The 15242-nt window shown below is 41.9% G+C and overlaps 1 protein-coding gene across 1 annotated transcript in view; it reads right to left on the bottom strand.

The window, feature by feature from the left end:
- Positions 1-914: 914 nt before the first annotated feature.
- The window catches only part of LOC129750146 (titin), a 30630-nt gene continuing 16302 nt past the window's right edge, over positions 915-15242 (bottom strand). The window contains exons 2-5 of the mRNA XM_055745389.1: positions 12350-12502; positions 12183-12280; positions 11480-11577; positions 915-11413 (exon numbers count right to left, since the gene is read on the bottom strand). Of these exons, the coding sequence (XP_055601364.1) occupies positions 1125-11413; positions 11480-11577; positions 12183-12280; positions 12350-12502 (10638 nt within the window). The 3' untranslated portion in view covers positions 915-1124. The remainder of the gene's footprint in view (positions 11414-11479; positions 11578-12182; positions 12281-12349; positions 12503-15242) is intronic.

Below are 15242 nucleotides of genomic sequence, written 5' to 3'. Positions count from 1 at the left end.
CAACTATCACATTATCATATCACGAAATATGAGCTTTCTAAAGATTGTGAGGCCATTGATTCTATAGAATTTTGGACGAATGTTTCCATAGGAAAATCATATTTTATGTTCAACAACCATTAAATCTGTTTAAATCAAAAACCTACAATAATTTTGTGAGATTCTGATTTCAAAACACAAATGGATCATTTATTCTTTTCTTCATTGCTTCTGTCAGACATTATTTGAATGATTTGTGGATAGAAAAGATATTGTCTTCACGAATCGTCCAAAATTCTAAAGAAATCGCGTTTTTAGGTTCATGTCTGAAATATTGTACATCGCGTAACTTTTGTTTCATCGATAGAACTTTTCAAGAACATGTTAACTTTAAATTTCAACAATCACTCTGCAAAATTTCCATAAAAAGTGGTGCGTACTTTCTGATATATTGCAGTTTGAATGGTAATGGAAATGGTGAATGGAAAGGCCGAAAAGTCAGAATTTCGTAGAATTACTGTATCTCTGACCACACAATTTTAAGAAAGCTCAAATTTTGAGATATAATAGTGTGATAGTTGATCTATCTAACGCAGAAAATTTGATCAAAAAATATCATCAGAGTTAAAAGTTAAGGAAGTTCAATGTCAAAGTGATAGTCTGCGTGCTTCCAATTTCTATACAATTATGAACGGTACTGTATGTATCTAGAATATTTGACTTTAACCTACCACCCAGTGATCAAGCTCCATTTAGTATGCGGTACTTTGTCGAAGTGCTCCCCGTTAGTTGCGAAGTATTTTTTTAGATTTTTGCGGAAAGTCATCACGCCGTTGTATAATGTGTAAAAGATGAACCACATTTGAATAAAAAAATTTATATTTTTAAATCCGTTGACTACACTTTTAGAAATTTTCGGATAACATTTTGACAACTTTTTGCAATATAAGAGCCTTTATTTTAATTCCATTGTTTTTAATGCGTAGCAATAACAGTTTTATAATATACCAATAAAAGCAACAATCGTTTTGTTTAGTTTATTTCAAAGTATTTCGTTGTTAAAAGAAAATCGTAAGCTGGTTTCTCTCGCAAGCACTGAATTTATATGGTAGGTTAATGAAAGTTGGTTGTCTATAGCTGCGCGTTCATCGTCTGTCGTGCAAATAGTACGTATGCTGCTTGGTGACCTTCGACACCTTGAAGGTATCGTTTAAGGCATGAGCTGGGCATCGTCCATCGTTCTGCTGCAAGTATTGGGTCTTGTACGAACTGGTGCCGTGGAATTTGTTATCGTCCCCGAACGAAATACTGGATGCGTTGGCCTTCGTCGAACTTTTGGTTACGTTCAGGGCCGAATGGTAATCTCGAAGAATTTTAGATGAGCTCTGACTGCTCGAGTGTTGCCCGATCACATTGCTGCTTGTACTACTGCTCATGTTGGAACTCGTAGTAAGTGTAGGCGGAGCACATGGTTGCACCTTGCCACGGTTTGTTATAGTACCTGATTCCAGTGTTTTCACATATGTTTGCATCCTAGCGTCTGCGGATTCTTTCTCTCGACGATGCAAGGAACTATAACTGGTACGATTAGTGGCTGACGTTGCATACATCGCACTGTCGTTCAGATTAGAGATACTTTTTCGCTGAATAGATCCTGAGATGCAAATGCCAGGGCTAGCAGGTTGCACGTTAGTTTGATTTGGACGACAGAGAATTGAATTATTCGCATTCTCGGATGAGAAGGTACTCTTGCGATTGAAATGTTTGTCACTGGCACTCGTTTGATGGCTGGATGATTCCATTGATTGTGTCATTTTCTTCGATTCAGTTTGCATCGAGCTTGTGCTTTCTGTTTTCATCGACTGCGTATTACTTCTATCAGATACAGTGTTTACAATATTGCTTGATGATTTGGTATGACTGCCATTCTGAGTTGACATTTGATTGGCACTGTCTCCTGCAGATACGTGTACCAATTTACCACCGACAATTCTGGTAGAAGACGAGTGTGTTTGCGAGGACGAACTCGTTCGTTCATCACCCAAGACGATGCTAGAACTACCGCGACGCTGCGTTTTACTTGGCTGTGTTTGAGTTCTTGTTTCTGCCTCGTTGTTTGATTTGACATGAACTATCTTTCCACCTATCAATTTTGTTGTCTGTGACGTGCTGGTTTTCGACGAACTAGTTTGCTGAGAACTTGTACTTGTTCTTGTACCAGCCACTTCCTGCTTAGTACTTCCTGTCTCGGCAATGTGTGCCGTTGAATCATGATTTTTGCTTATGTTTTCCGTGCTAACAGTTTTAGTTACCCACTTTCCTCCGACTAGCTTTTTTACCTGGGATGTTGTTCCATTCACTGCATGACGATTACTGTGCACCGCGTTAGAACTGTCATGAATTATGTTATTTCTTGCATCGCGAAGAGTCCCTGTTTGCTTCCTGCCATGAGTTTCATTCGTTATCATTTCACCCTTGGCAGTCAACTGAGAATGCTCATCATATCCAGTGGCATGATTTTGTTTGTATTTAGTGTCTATTTTAACCATACCGTCCTCGATTTTCTTCTCCATTCCCGACTGTTGGATCAACGTTTTATCGGTTACAGTTTTACCGTCGATAATTATTTTATTTGTTGCCGATGAGACCGATTTAGCCGTTACATGTTCATGTGAACTTATCTGAGGCTCGTGTTGTGACGAATGCTGGAAAACATCGTTGATTGAACCTCCTGACTGATGTATGGTAGATACCTTGGAATGCGATTTTCCATGGGTTGAAGAATATTGCCCATGCTGACTATTAGTCGTATTTCGTTGGGAGCTGCTTTGGTGCGAATCTTCGAAGTATGCTACATTTGACGATGATTTTGACACAGTTGATTTGCTTGATTGAAGATCTGAAGATACCAAGTGCTTTGAAGAATGGTCAACATTTTGTAATGTCCTAGAGTCAATTGCATGTTGAGACGAGTGAGTTTGATTGAACCCTTGCATTGAGCTGCCAGATACCGATTGCCGTACATTTTGTGTATTGATCATGTCATGAGAGGACTGTTTCTGATGATATCCTTCAACTGATTTGTGCACTGAACTTGATTCTACGTTTGAAGTCGTGGTCGATAGCTTCTCGGTTCGATGTTCAGCGACATGTGATTGTACATCCCGACTTTCCTTTTCGGACATTGTAACGACTTTCCCGGTAGCTTTTGGTTTATCACCCTTGAGAATCGTGGTAACAGTTTGCGTTGTCACTAAAACCGCTCCATCTAAGATTCCATTTTCATGCACCTCTTTCAATTCGGTTTCCTTGCGTTGCTTCAACTCATTGTACTCCTTCAAAGATTGATAATCACCTTCCATATGCAAATTATCTTTGGGTTTGACCTGTTTTGGCCGCTCAGCTGGCTTGAACGTTGGCTTGGTAACCTTTTCGAATTCTCCTTCCGGTCGGAGATTATCATCGTGGCGGATGGGTTTTTGTCTTTCTCCCGGAGTATATTTAGGTTTTTCTGGAGCTTCAAATCTTCCTTCCGTTCTCAGATTGTCTTCCGGCTTAACTTGTTTCGGACGTTCTGCAGGGACAAATTTGGGTTTCTCAGGAGTTTCGAAATGACCTTCGGTTCTGAGATTGTCCTCGGGTTTCACTTGTTTAGGTCTCTCCGCGGGCCTAAACTGACTACGTTCTGGTCGTTCAAAGTCACCTTCAGGACGCAAATTATCATCATGCCGGATGGGTTTCTGTCGTTCACCAGGCTGATATCGAGGTTTCTCCGGAGATATGAAAGCTCCCTCCGGTCTGAGATTGTCTTCTGGTTTAACTTGCTTGGGACGTTCAGCTGGTCTGAAAACGGTTTTCTCCGGACGATCGAATCCACCTTCAGGGCGCAGGTTATCATCAGGTCGGATCGGTTTTTGTCTTTCTCCTGGTTGATATTTCGGCTTATCCGGGGTATCAAATGAGCCTTCCGGCTTAAGATTGTCTTCATGTCGAACTTGTTTCGGACGTTCGGCTGGCCTGAACGGTGCTTTTTCTGGGCGATCAAAGTCTCCTTCCGGTCGTAGATTGTCATCATGGCGAATGGGTTTCTGTCGTTCTCCTGGCTGATATGTCGGTTTCTCTGGTGATGTGAATTGTCCTTCTTGGCGCAAATTGTCTTCTGGTCTTATTTGCTTGGGTCGCTCAGCAGGTTTGAAAGGCGTTTTCTCCGGACGATCGAAATCACCTTCTGGCCGAAGGTTGTCATCGGGACGAATTGGTTTTTGTCTTTCACCTGGTAAATATTTCGGCTTGTCGGGAGTCGTGAAATCTCCTTCTGGTCTCAAATTGTCATCATGACGAATTGGTTTGGGTCGATCTCCGGCTATGTAGACATGCTTTTCAGTTCTCTCAAAACTACCTTCCAGAAACAGATTGTCTTCATGTTTGATTATCTTTGATCTTTCCACTGTACCTATAACTGCTGGCTGTGGTCTGTCAAAATCTCCTTCAGGTTTGAGATTATCCTGGGGTTTGATCTGCTTGGGTCGTTCGGCGGGAACAAATTTCGGTTTTTCAGGTGATTCAAACTCTCCTTCCTGTTTCAGATTATCTTCCGGTCGCACTTGCTTGGGTCGCTCGGCTGGACGGAACGGTCTCTTTTCAGGACGCTCGAAATCTCCTTCAGGTCGAAGATTATCATCATGTCGAATAGGTTTTTGTCTTTCACCTGGCTGGTATGTTGGCTTTTGAGGAGACTCGAATGACCCTTCTGGTTTGAGATTGTCCTCCGGTCGAACCTGTTTGGGTCGCTCCGCCGGGCGGAAAGGTGCTTTTTCAGGGCGTTCAAATTCACCCTCCGGGCGTAAGTTGTCGTCGTGACGAATTGGTTTCTGCCTTTCACCTGGTTGATATCTAGGCTTCTCAGGAGTTTCAAATGTGCCTTCGGATTTGAGATTATCTTCAGGTTTGATCTGCTTGGGTCGTTCTGCTGGCTGGAATACCGTTTTCTCCGGTCTTTCGAAATCTCCTTCAGGACGGAGGTTATCATCATGTCGAATTTGTTTGGAACGTTCTCCAGCAACATAGATATGTTTCTCTGTTCTTTCAAAGGATCCCTCAAGGTACAGATTATCTTCATGTTTTATTATTTTTGACTTTTCTGCAATGCCCACAGTTTGAACTTGAGGTCTCTCAAATTCACCTTCGGGTTTGAGATTATCCTGAGGCCTTATTTGTTTCGGTCTTTCAGCTGGAACAAACTTCGGTTTTTCAGGGGACTCGAACGCACCTTCAGGTCGAAGATTGTCTTCTGGTTTCACTTGCTTTGGTCTCTCAGCAGGTTTGAATGTGACCTTTTCAGGACGCTGGAAATCTCCTTCAGGTCGAAGATTATCATCATGACGAATTGGTTTTTGCCTCTCACCAGGCTGATATTTAGGTTTTTCGGGAGCTTCAAAAGTTCCTTCAGGGCGGAGATTATCCTCCGGGCGAACCTGCTCTCGACGTTCAGCTGGTCGGAACGGAGATTTTCCAGGTCGCTCGAAGTCACCTTCAGGACGAAGGTTGTCATCATGACGAATTGGTTTCTGTCTTTCACCTGGTTGGTATCTGGGTTTCTCTGGTGTATCAAATGTTCCTTCTGGACGGAGATTGTCCTCCGGGCGAATTTGTTTCGGACGCTCAGCTGGTCGGAATGGAGATTTTTCAGGACGCTCAAAGTCACCTTCAGGGCGAAGATTATCATCGGGACGAATTGGTTTTTGTCTCTCACCAGGTTGATACTTCTGTTTTTCTGGAGTTTCAAATGTTCCTTCTGGGCGCAAGTTATCTTCCGGACGTACTTGTTCTCGACGCTCAGCTGGTCGGAACGGAGATTTCTCTGGGCGCTCAAAGTCTCCCTCTGGTCGAAGATTATCGTCATGACGAATTGGTTTCTGTCTCTCACCAGGTTGGTATCTAGGCTTTTCAGGAGTTTCAAATGATCCCTCTTGGCGAAGATTATCTTCCGGGCGAACTTGTTTTGGTCGCTCAGCTGGTCGGAATGGAGATTTTTCAGGACGTTCAAAGTCACCTTCAGGGCGTAGATTATCGTCGTGGCGGATAGGTTTCTGTCTCTCCCCTGGTTGATATCTAGGCTTTTCGGGAGCTTCGAATGTTCCTTCCGGTCTGAGATTGTCTTCAGGACGTACCTGTTCTCGTCGTTCAGCAGGTCGGAAAGGAGATTTTTCAGGGCGTTCGAAGTCACCTTCAGGGCGAAGGTTGTCATCATGACGAATTGGTTTTTGTCTCTCGCCTGGTTGATACTTTTGTTTTTCAGGAGTTTGAAATGTCCCTTCAGGTTTAAGATTATCTTCTGGACGAACTTGCTCTCGCCGTTCAGCTGGTCGAAACGGAGATTTCTCAGGACGCTCGAAATCACCTTCAGGGCGAAGATTATCATCATGACGTATAGGTTTCTGTCTCTCACCTGGTTGATACCTTTGTTTTTCAGGAGTTTCAAATGTTCCTTCTGGGCGGAGATTGTCCTCCGGGCGAACTTGTTTTGGTCGCTCAGCTGGTCGGAATGGAGATTTCTCAGGACGTTCAAAGTCACCTTCAGGTCGAAGATTGTCATCATGACGTATTGGTTTCTGTCTCTCCCCTGGTTGATATATAGGCTTTTTGGGAGCTTCGAACGTTCCTTCCGGTCTGAGATTGTCTTCAGGACGTACCTGTTCTCGTCGTTCGGCCGGTCGGAATGGAGATTTTTCAGGGCGTTCAAAGTCACCTTCAGGGCGAAGGTTGTCATCATGACGAATTGGTTTTTGTCTCTCGCCTGGTTGGTACTTTTGTTTTTCAGGAGTCTCGAATGTTCCCTCAGGTCTGAGGTTGTCCTCTGGACGAACTTGTTCTCGTCGTTCAGCTGGTCGAAACGGAGATTTCTCAGGACGCTCGAAATCACCTTCAGGGCGAAGATTATCATCATGACGTATAGGTTTCTGTCTCTCACCTGGTTGATACCTTTGTTTTTCAGGAGTTTCAAATGTTCCTTCTGGGCGGAGATTGTCCTCCGGGCGAACTTGTTTTGGTCGCTCAGCTGGTCGGAATGGAGATTTCTCAGGACGTTCAAAGTCACCTTCAGGTCGAAGATTGTCATCATGACGTATTGGTTTCTGTCTCTCCCCTGGTTGATATATAGGCTTTTTGGGAGCTTCGAACGTTCCTTCCGGTCTGAGATTGTCTTCAGGACGTACCTGTTCTCGTCGTTCGGCCGGTCGGAATGGAGATTTTTCAGGGCGTTCAAAGTCACCTTCAGGGCGAAGGTTGTCATCATGACGAATTGGTTTTTGTCTCTCGCCTGGTTGGTACTTTTGTTTTTCAGGAGTCTCGAATGTTCCCTCAGGTCTGAGGTTGTCCTCTGGACGAACTTGTTCTCGTCGTTCAGCTGGTCGGAATGTGGATTTTTCAGGGCGCTCGAAGTCACCTTCAGGGCGAAGATTATCGTCATGACGGATAGGTTTCTGTCGCTCGCCAGGTTGATACCTGGGTTTCTCTGGTGCATCGAATGTTCCTTCAGGGCGAAGATTGTCTTCTGGTCGAATCTGTTTAGGACGCTCGGCTGGTCGGAATGGGGATTTTTCCGGACGTTCAAAATCACCCTCAGGACGAAGATTATCATCGGGACGAATTGGTTTTTGTCTCTCGCCTGGTTGATATTTTTGTTTTTCAGGAGTTTGAAATGTCCCTTCTGGTCTAAGATTATCTTCTGGACGAACTTGTTCTCGCCGCTCAGCTGGGCGGAACGGAGATTTTTCAGGACGCTCGAAGTCACCTTCAGGGCGAAGATTATCATCATGGCGTATAGGTTTCTGTCTCTCACCTGGTTGATACCTTTGTTTTTCCGGAGTTTCAAATGATCCTTCTGGGCGGAGATTGTCCTCCGGACGTACTTGTTCTCGACGCTCAGCTGGTCGGAACGGAGATTTTTCTGGACGCTCAAAATCACCTTCAGGTCTGAGATTATCATCATGACGGATTGGTTTTTGTCTCTCGCCAGGTTGGTATCTGGGTTTATCTGGCGTTTCGAATGTTCCTTCTGGGCGAAGATTGTCCTCCGGGCGAACTTGTTTTGGTCGCTCAGCTGGTCGGAACGGAGATTTCTCTGGACGTTCAAAGTCACCTTCAGGACGTAGATTATCGTCATGTCGAATAGGCTTCTGTCTTTCACCCGGTTGGTATCTGGGTTTTTCAGGGGTTTCAAACGTTCCTTCAGGTTTGAGATTATCTTCTGGGCGAACTTGCTCCCGACGCTCAGCTGGGCGGAACGGAGATTTTTCTGGACGCTCGAAGTCACCTTCAGGGCGTAGATTATCGTCATGACGAATCGGCTTTTGTCTTTCACCCGGTTGGTATCTTGGTTTCTCTGGAGTTTCAAACGATCCTTCTGGACGCAGGTTATCTTCCGGACGAACCTGCTTCGGACGCTCAGCTGGTCGGAATGGAGACTTCTCGGGACGCTCAAAGTCTCCCTCCGGTCGAAGATTGTCATCATGACGTATTGGTTTTTGTCGCTCGCCAGGTTGATATCTTTGTTTTTCCGGAGTTTCAAACGTTCCTTCTGGTCTAAGATTATCTTCTGGGCGAACTTGCTCCCGACGTTCAGCTGGTCGGAACGGAGATTTCTCTGGACGTTCAAAATCACCCTCAGGACGAAGATTATCGTCATGGCGGATAGGTTTCTGTCTTTCTCCTGGTTGATATTTAGGTTTTTCTGGAGTTTCAAATGATCCTTCTGGGCGGAGATTGTCCTCTGGACGCACTTGTTTGGGACGGTCGGCTGGTTGGAATTGAGCTTTTTCGGGACGTTCAAATCCACCCTCAGGGCGAAGGTTGTCATCATGTCTGATTGGCTTCGATCGTTCGCCAGCTATGTATACATGTTTTTCAACTCTTTCAAAGTTACCTTCCATTCGAAGATTGTCTTCATGTCTAACCATCTGCGATCTTTCGAAAGTTCCTACCACTACCGATTGTGGCCTCTCAAACTCTCCCTCAGGCTTGAGGTTATCTTGTGGTCGAACCTGTTTCGGTCTTTCAGCAGGAACAAACTTGGATTTTTCAGGTGTGGTAAATTCACCTTCTTGCCTCAGATTGTCTTCCGGACGGACTTGCTTCGGACGTTCCGCTGGCCTGAATTGAGTCTTCTCTGGACGCACGAAATCACCTTCTGGCCGTAGATTGTCGTCATGGCGAATCGGTTTCTGCCTTTCACCAGGGTCGTAACGGGGCTTTTCAGGCGTTTCAAATGATCCCTCAGGTCTAAGATTATCTTCGGGACGAATTTGTTTCGGACGCTCTGCTGGTCGAAACGGAGATTTCTCGGGACGTTCAAATTCTCCTTCCGGCCGTAAATTGTCATCATGACGAATCGGTTTCTGTCTTTCTCCAGGTTGGTATTTAGGTTTATCGGGCGTTTCGAATGATCCTTCCGGGCGAAGATTATCCTCCGGACGAATTTGCTTTGGCCGTTCTGCTGGCCTGAATTGCGTTTTCTCGGGCCGTTCAAAATCTCCCTCTGGACGTAGATTATCGTCATGACGAATTGGTTTCTGTCTGTCACTCGGTTTGTACTGTGTTCTTTCCGGAACCGTAAACTCTCCTTCGGGCCTCAAATTATCTCCAGGTATGATTGGTTTTGGTCGTTCACCAGCAACGAAGACCTGCTTTTCAGTTCGTTCGAAAGATCCTTCAAGGAACAAATTATCCTCATGCCTTATGATTTGAGACCGTTCAACGGCACCAAACGTTACATGACGGGGTCTTTCAAACTCGCCTTCTGGTTTCAAGTTATCTTGCGGTCGTATCTGTTTCGGGCGTTCTGCTGCTACAAACACTTGCTTTTCCGGTGACTCAAACGATCCCTCGGGTCTGAGGTTATCTTCTGGGCGAATTTGTTTCGGTCGCTCAGCTGGTTTGAATGGAACTTTTTCGGGACGTTCAAAGTCACCTTCAGGACGTAAGTTATCATCATGGCGGATAGGTTTTTGTCTTTCTCCAGGTTGATACTTTGGTTTATCGGGGGTTTCGAAAGATCCTTCCGGTCGAAGATTATCTTCTGGACGTACTTGTTTAGGACGTTCAGCTGGTTGGAATGGAGCCTTTTCGGGACGTTCAAAATCACCTTCGGGTCTCAAATTATCATCATGACGAATTGGTTTTTGCCTTTCACCCGGCTGATATTTAGGTTTTTCGGGTGATTCAAAAGAGCCTTCTGGTCTAAGGTTATCTTCAGGTTTGACTTGTTTAGGTCTTTCAGCCGGCCGGAACGGAGTCGATACTGGTCTATCAAACTCACCTTCCGGCCGAAGATTATCATCGTGTCGAATAGGCTTCTGCCTCTCTCCTGGCTGATATCTTGGCCTTTCGGGTGTTTCAAAAGTACCTTCAGGCCTTAGATTGTCTTCAGGACGCACTTGCTTAGGACGCTCCGCAGGCTGGAATGTAGTCTTTTCAGGTCTTTCGAAATCACCTTCTGGACGTAGATTATCATCATGACGAATAGGCTTTTGTCGTTCTCCAGGTTGATACTTTGGTTTGTCCTGTTTAGTGAAAGATCCCTCCGGTCTAAGGTTATCCTCTGGACGTATTTGCTTCGGACGTTCAGCAGGTTGGAAGGGACTTTTTTCAGGTCGATCAAAATCTCCTTCTGGGCGAAGATTATCGTCATGTCGTATTGGTTTTTGTCTTTCACCAGGCTGATAGCGCAGTTTCTCGGGACTCTCAAACGAACCCTCGGGCCGCAAATTATCCTCTGGGCGAATCTGTTTCGGTCTTTCTGCTGGTCTGAATGGTAGTTTCTCTGGACGTTCAAAATCACCCTCAGGTCGCAGATTGTCATCATGTCGTATTGGTTTTTGCCTTTCCCCAGGTCTGTATCCTGGTTTTTCGGGGGTTTCGAATGCTCCCTCGGGTCTCAGGTTATCTTCCGGTTTAATTTGCTTAGGTCGTTCAGCTGGTCGGAATTGAGTCTTTTCTGGGCGGTCAAAGTCCCCTTCAGGGCGAAGGTTGTCATCGTGGCGTATAGGTTTCTGACGCTCGCCAGGTTGATATTTGGGCTTGTCTGGAGTTTCAAATGAACCTTCTGGTCTTAGGTTATCCTCCGGTCTAACTTGCCTTGGTCGTTCTGCTGGTTGGTAGGGCAATTTTTCTGGTCGAACGAAATCACCCTCGGGTCGCAAATTATCCTCGTGGCGTATAGGTTTCTGACGTTCGATAACCACGGTCGTTTCTTTCAGTTTAGAAAGATCTAGATTTTCGAAATCTTCCTTGGTCCATGTCAAACGACGATTGGTAACGTTCTGCTCGGTACTGCTGCGTTCGATTGTCGAAGATTCCACACGATTTTTGTACTCTTCGACGTCTTCTTTGGTCCACGTGCGACGCCTCACGAAAGAGCTTTCTGCGTTTAGTGTGTCTGAAAATAACGTAATAATAAGCTTATGAGTACAATAAATTTGTTTTGTTTGACGTTTACACTTACCTTGCTGATAAAAGTTTTCTGAATTACTCTCGGTTGCGAATCTTGTCGATGTACTGATTTTCTGAACGCTGCCTCCACAGTTGAAACAATTGTGACGACTGAAAATAAAAGTCATATTATAGAAGTTGAAAACATTCAAGGCTATAGGTCGAGAAAACATTGCTCTTAATCAATCATAAATGTAAATGTCTACGCATACCTTTATTTCAAGTAGGCAATCTTCTATCGATTTGTTTATCGATACACAACATAAAGTTCTCTATATATTGAGGTATATGTATATTTTAAAATTTTCTATACGTCGTAAGCTTTCTCTCCTAACTCAACAATTCACAATTGCCATACAAGAAATGACGAAATGCTGATGTCACCGTGCTCCGAAATATACGGCCAATAAGCACTAATTCCAAGTAAATATGACAAAGAGAGAGAAGGAACGTATGCAAATTTACACTTTACGAGTCTGGCGGACGGAACGAGATTACAATTGACCATCTATGGCATACAGACGGGTACGGTAAACAGGTTTCATATATGACCATGACAGGGAATGAACATCGCCAAATACACCCCACCTCAACCGAGTCTCGAAAGAGAATTCATTTCATACGTCCGTCCAATTCTGGTCGTTATTTTTCGCTTTGCTTGCGTGGGTTTCGTTCGTATTTAGCCTTTCGTGACAATAATTCAGGTATTTACTCACCCACATGTACAGATCTCACATATGCACTGCTCCTTCACAATTTTGTCGGTTTTGTTCAGTTTCCGCTGGTCGTGGATTTCACTGATGATGGTCTTGTCCTGAAGTGCAGTTCAAGTTTATTATGATTAATGCATAAAATTTTTCATTTGCGAAATATGTCTACTCACCACCGTATCGATAGATTGTAGGTTCTTCAGCCGCTCCGATTCGTTAAGCTCTGTGCGACCTCTGCTCTCTTCCAAGTAGCTGATCTTCTCCAGCACATCGGTGTGCTTCTTCTGGTCCACCGTTTTCCACTGCTTGGTTTTGGCATCATAAACCTGCAATCAGAATAGATATCATCATAATTTGATCATTAACATGCAGCATGTCCTTAAACTTCGTTTGATTGTTGTATGACTGCAGATTGAGATAAACATAGTTAACCCAATACGTTTGGTCAATTCAACGTTTTTTTTAATAAAAAAAAAATCACTAACTTACTGATCGTGAAGAATTTACATCGTTTAAAAATTCTTAATTTAAATGCCTTAATAAAACTATTTGTAAATAAAAAAAAATCTTATTGAATACATGTAAAACTTGAATCTGAATGTGAATTTTGAATCTGAATCTTGTATCTTGAATCTTGAATCTTGAATCTTGAATCTTGAATCTTGAATCTTGAATCTTGAATCTTGAATCTGAATCTTGAATCCGAATCATGAATCTGAATCTTGAATCTTGAATCTTGAATCATGAATCTTGAATCTTGAATCTTGAATCTTGAATCTTGAATCTTGAATCTTGAATCTTGAATCTTGAATCTTGAATCTTGAATCTTGAATCTTGAATCTTGAATCTTGAATCTTGAATCTTGAATCTTGAATCTTGAATCTTGAATCTTGAATCTTGAATCTTGAATCTTGAATCTTGAATCTTGAATCTTGAATCTTGAATCTTGAATCTTGAATCTTGAATCTTGAATCTTGAATCTTGAATCTTGAATCTTGAATCTTGAATCTTGAATCTTGAATCTTGAATCTTGAATCTTGAATCTTGAATCTTGAATCTTGAATCTTGAATCTTGAATCTTGAATCTTGAATCTTGAAACTTGAATCTTGAATCTTGAATCTTGAATCTTGAATCTGGAATCTTGAATCTTGAATCTTGTATCTTGAATCTTGAATCTTGAATCTTGAATCTTGAATCTTGAATCTTGAATCTTGAATCTTGAATCTTGAATCTTGAATCTTGAAACTTCACTGATACAAATAAATCAGAATCAAAGTTTCAAATCAATGCTATTTCCGATAAGTTTTGAATGAATAATTCATAATGATGATTCTTATTCTGAATCAGATATATCAAGTCAATATTTTCGAAACACAGAAAACAAATGTGAGTTAAAAATTTAGAATAAAACCAGAATTTAAAGCATAAGAATCAGTGATTAAAAAATGTTAGGCAAGATGATATTAGTTGTTAATGATTAACCATATTTACATTTCTTTTCTTCATTTTCAATTAAAGGGTTGATTGAAAATCTCCTCTGTTTTTGCATTAAAAAATCATTAGTTTGAGATCTTCCGAATCTTAGTTTGATAGATCACCTTGTTGGTGAAAAAATAGTCGACCGATAGTGGGATACTTTCAATTCATAAGAGAAAAATTAAAACATAGGCAAACTGATTTTGGAAAATTTTTGTGTCATAAACTCGATTTTTTGTCAAATTTCGTATATCACTTCTAGTTTTGTGGCGTTTAGAAATTTGAAAACTTATCAGTTTAGGGTTGAATCGATCAGTGATAACTGATAAAGTAACCTACAGAGTGTTCAATAAGTTCGAATACAAATTAAAATCAACATTATTTAAAACCAATTGTTCAGAATAAAATTTTTTTTTTACTCAAATTGAAATACAGTTCAAAAATGGTCATTCACACCTTTTGTATTGATTTTTTTTACCTCAATCCAATATTATTAACTTCAAAGATTTCTCAGTCCTCTGTACGCGACACGCCCCTCTATTATTGACATCTCATTCCACATAGGAATAGGAATGGTTACGATTTAATGTAGAGTCAAAATAGGTGTCCAGTAATTGTTTATTCTCGATAACATGTATTATACAACTACCAACCCGAGAGAGTTAGTTTTGAAGGGCAAGAAATCTTTAATTTTGAGCCAAAATTTCCAAAAATCCGTATTTTTTGTGTAAAATGGCCTATACAAATAAACAATACATGAAAAAGAAGCCCAAGGAACCATTAATGACGAATGTAAACTTAAAATAAAGTTACACAAGCACATATTTGATATGATGTGTAATAATTCTATCCTCCACCACTTTGATTAGCTTTTCAATGAAAACCAGCAGGCACGCAGCTACTTTTGGGATATTTCACATTTCAAATATGAAAGAAAAAGATTTTATATGAGAAAAATTTCGGTATTTCGAATTTCTCGACAAGATCAATGGTCATGAGAATTGAGCCAAAGGAGACATATTAGGTAAACCATTGGTAAAAAAATCGGGTTTTTGCCTGTAACAGTAGGGTAAATGATCTTGAGCGGAACTAGTCGAAATCTGATCTTGAGCGGAACCATTTATTATTCCTAAGATATAGGCAATGATTGTTTATGAATCTTATCAAAATGTTGAAAGAACACTTTTTCAAAATCTTTTCAAACAAGCATTAACATTTTTGCTAAAGTTTATTAACTGAAATAATGTTATTAGAAGATTTAAAAACATACGCATTTCTGCTGCAATTTTCATCAATCTACGCTGACTTTGAACGTCAATTTATGTAACCCTTGGCCGTTATAAACTGATTCTTAATGACTAAAATGGTAGAAAAATTCTTAAAGAAGCATTATTCGAGTTTTAGTAACAAGTTTTCTATCAAAATATCAATAAATCGCGTAGTTCTGAAAAGTAAAATATGATCTTGAGTGGAACCATCTTTGATCTTGAGCGGAACTACTAGCTTCCGAAATAAACCGCTAGGTGCGCTGCCTTATGCCTAATGTCTCACACGTGATTTTAACCCCTGAATATATGCAGCACCTTTGT

The sequence above is a fragment of the Uranotaenia lowii genome, chromosome 2, assembly GCF_029784155.1.
Source record: "Uranotaenia lowii strain MFRU-FL chromosome 2, ASM2978415v1, whole genome shotgun sequence".
Lineage (NCBI taxonomy): Eukaryota > Metazoa > Arthropoda > Insecta > Diptera > Culicidae > Uranotaenia > Uranotaenia lowii.
The sequence above is the reverse complement of the archived record's forward strand: the minus strand, read 5'-3'. Positions and strand labels throughout refer to the sequence as shown.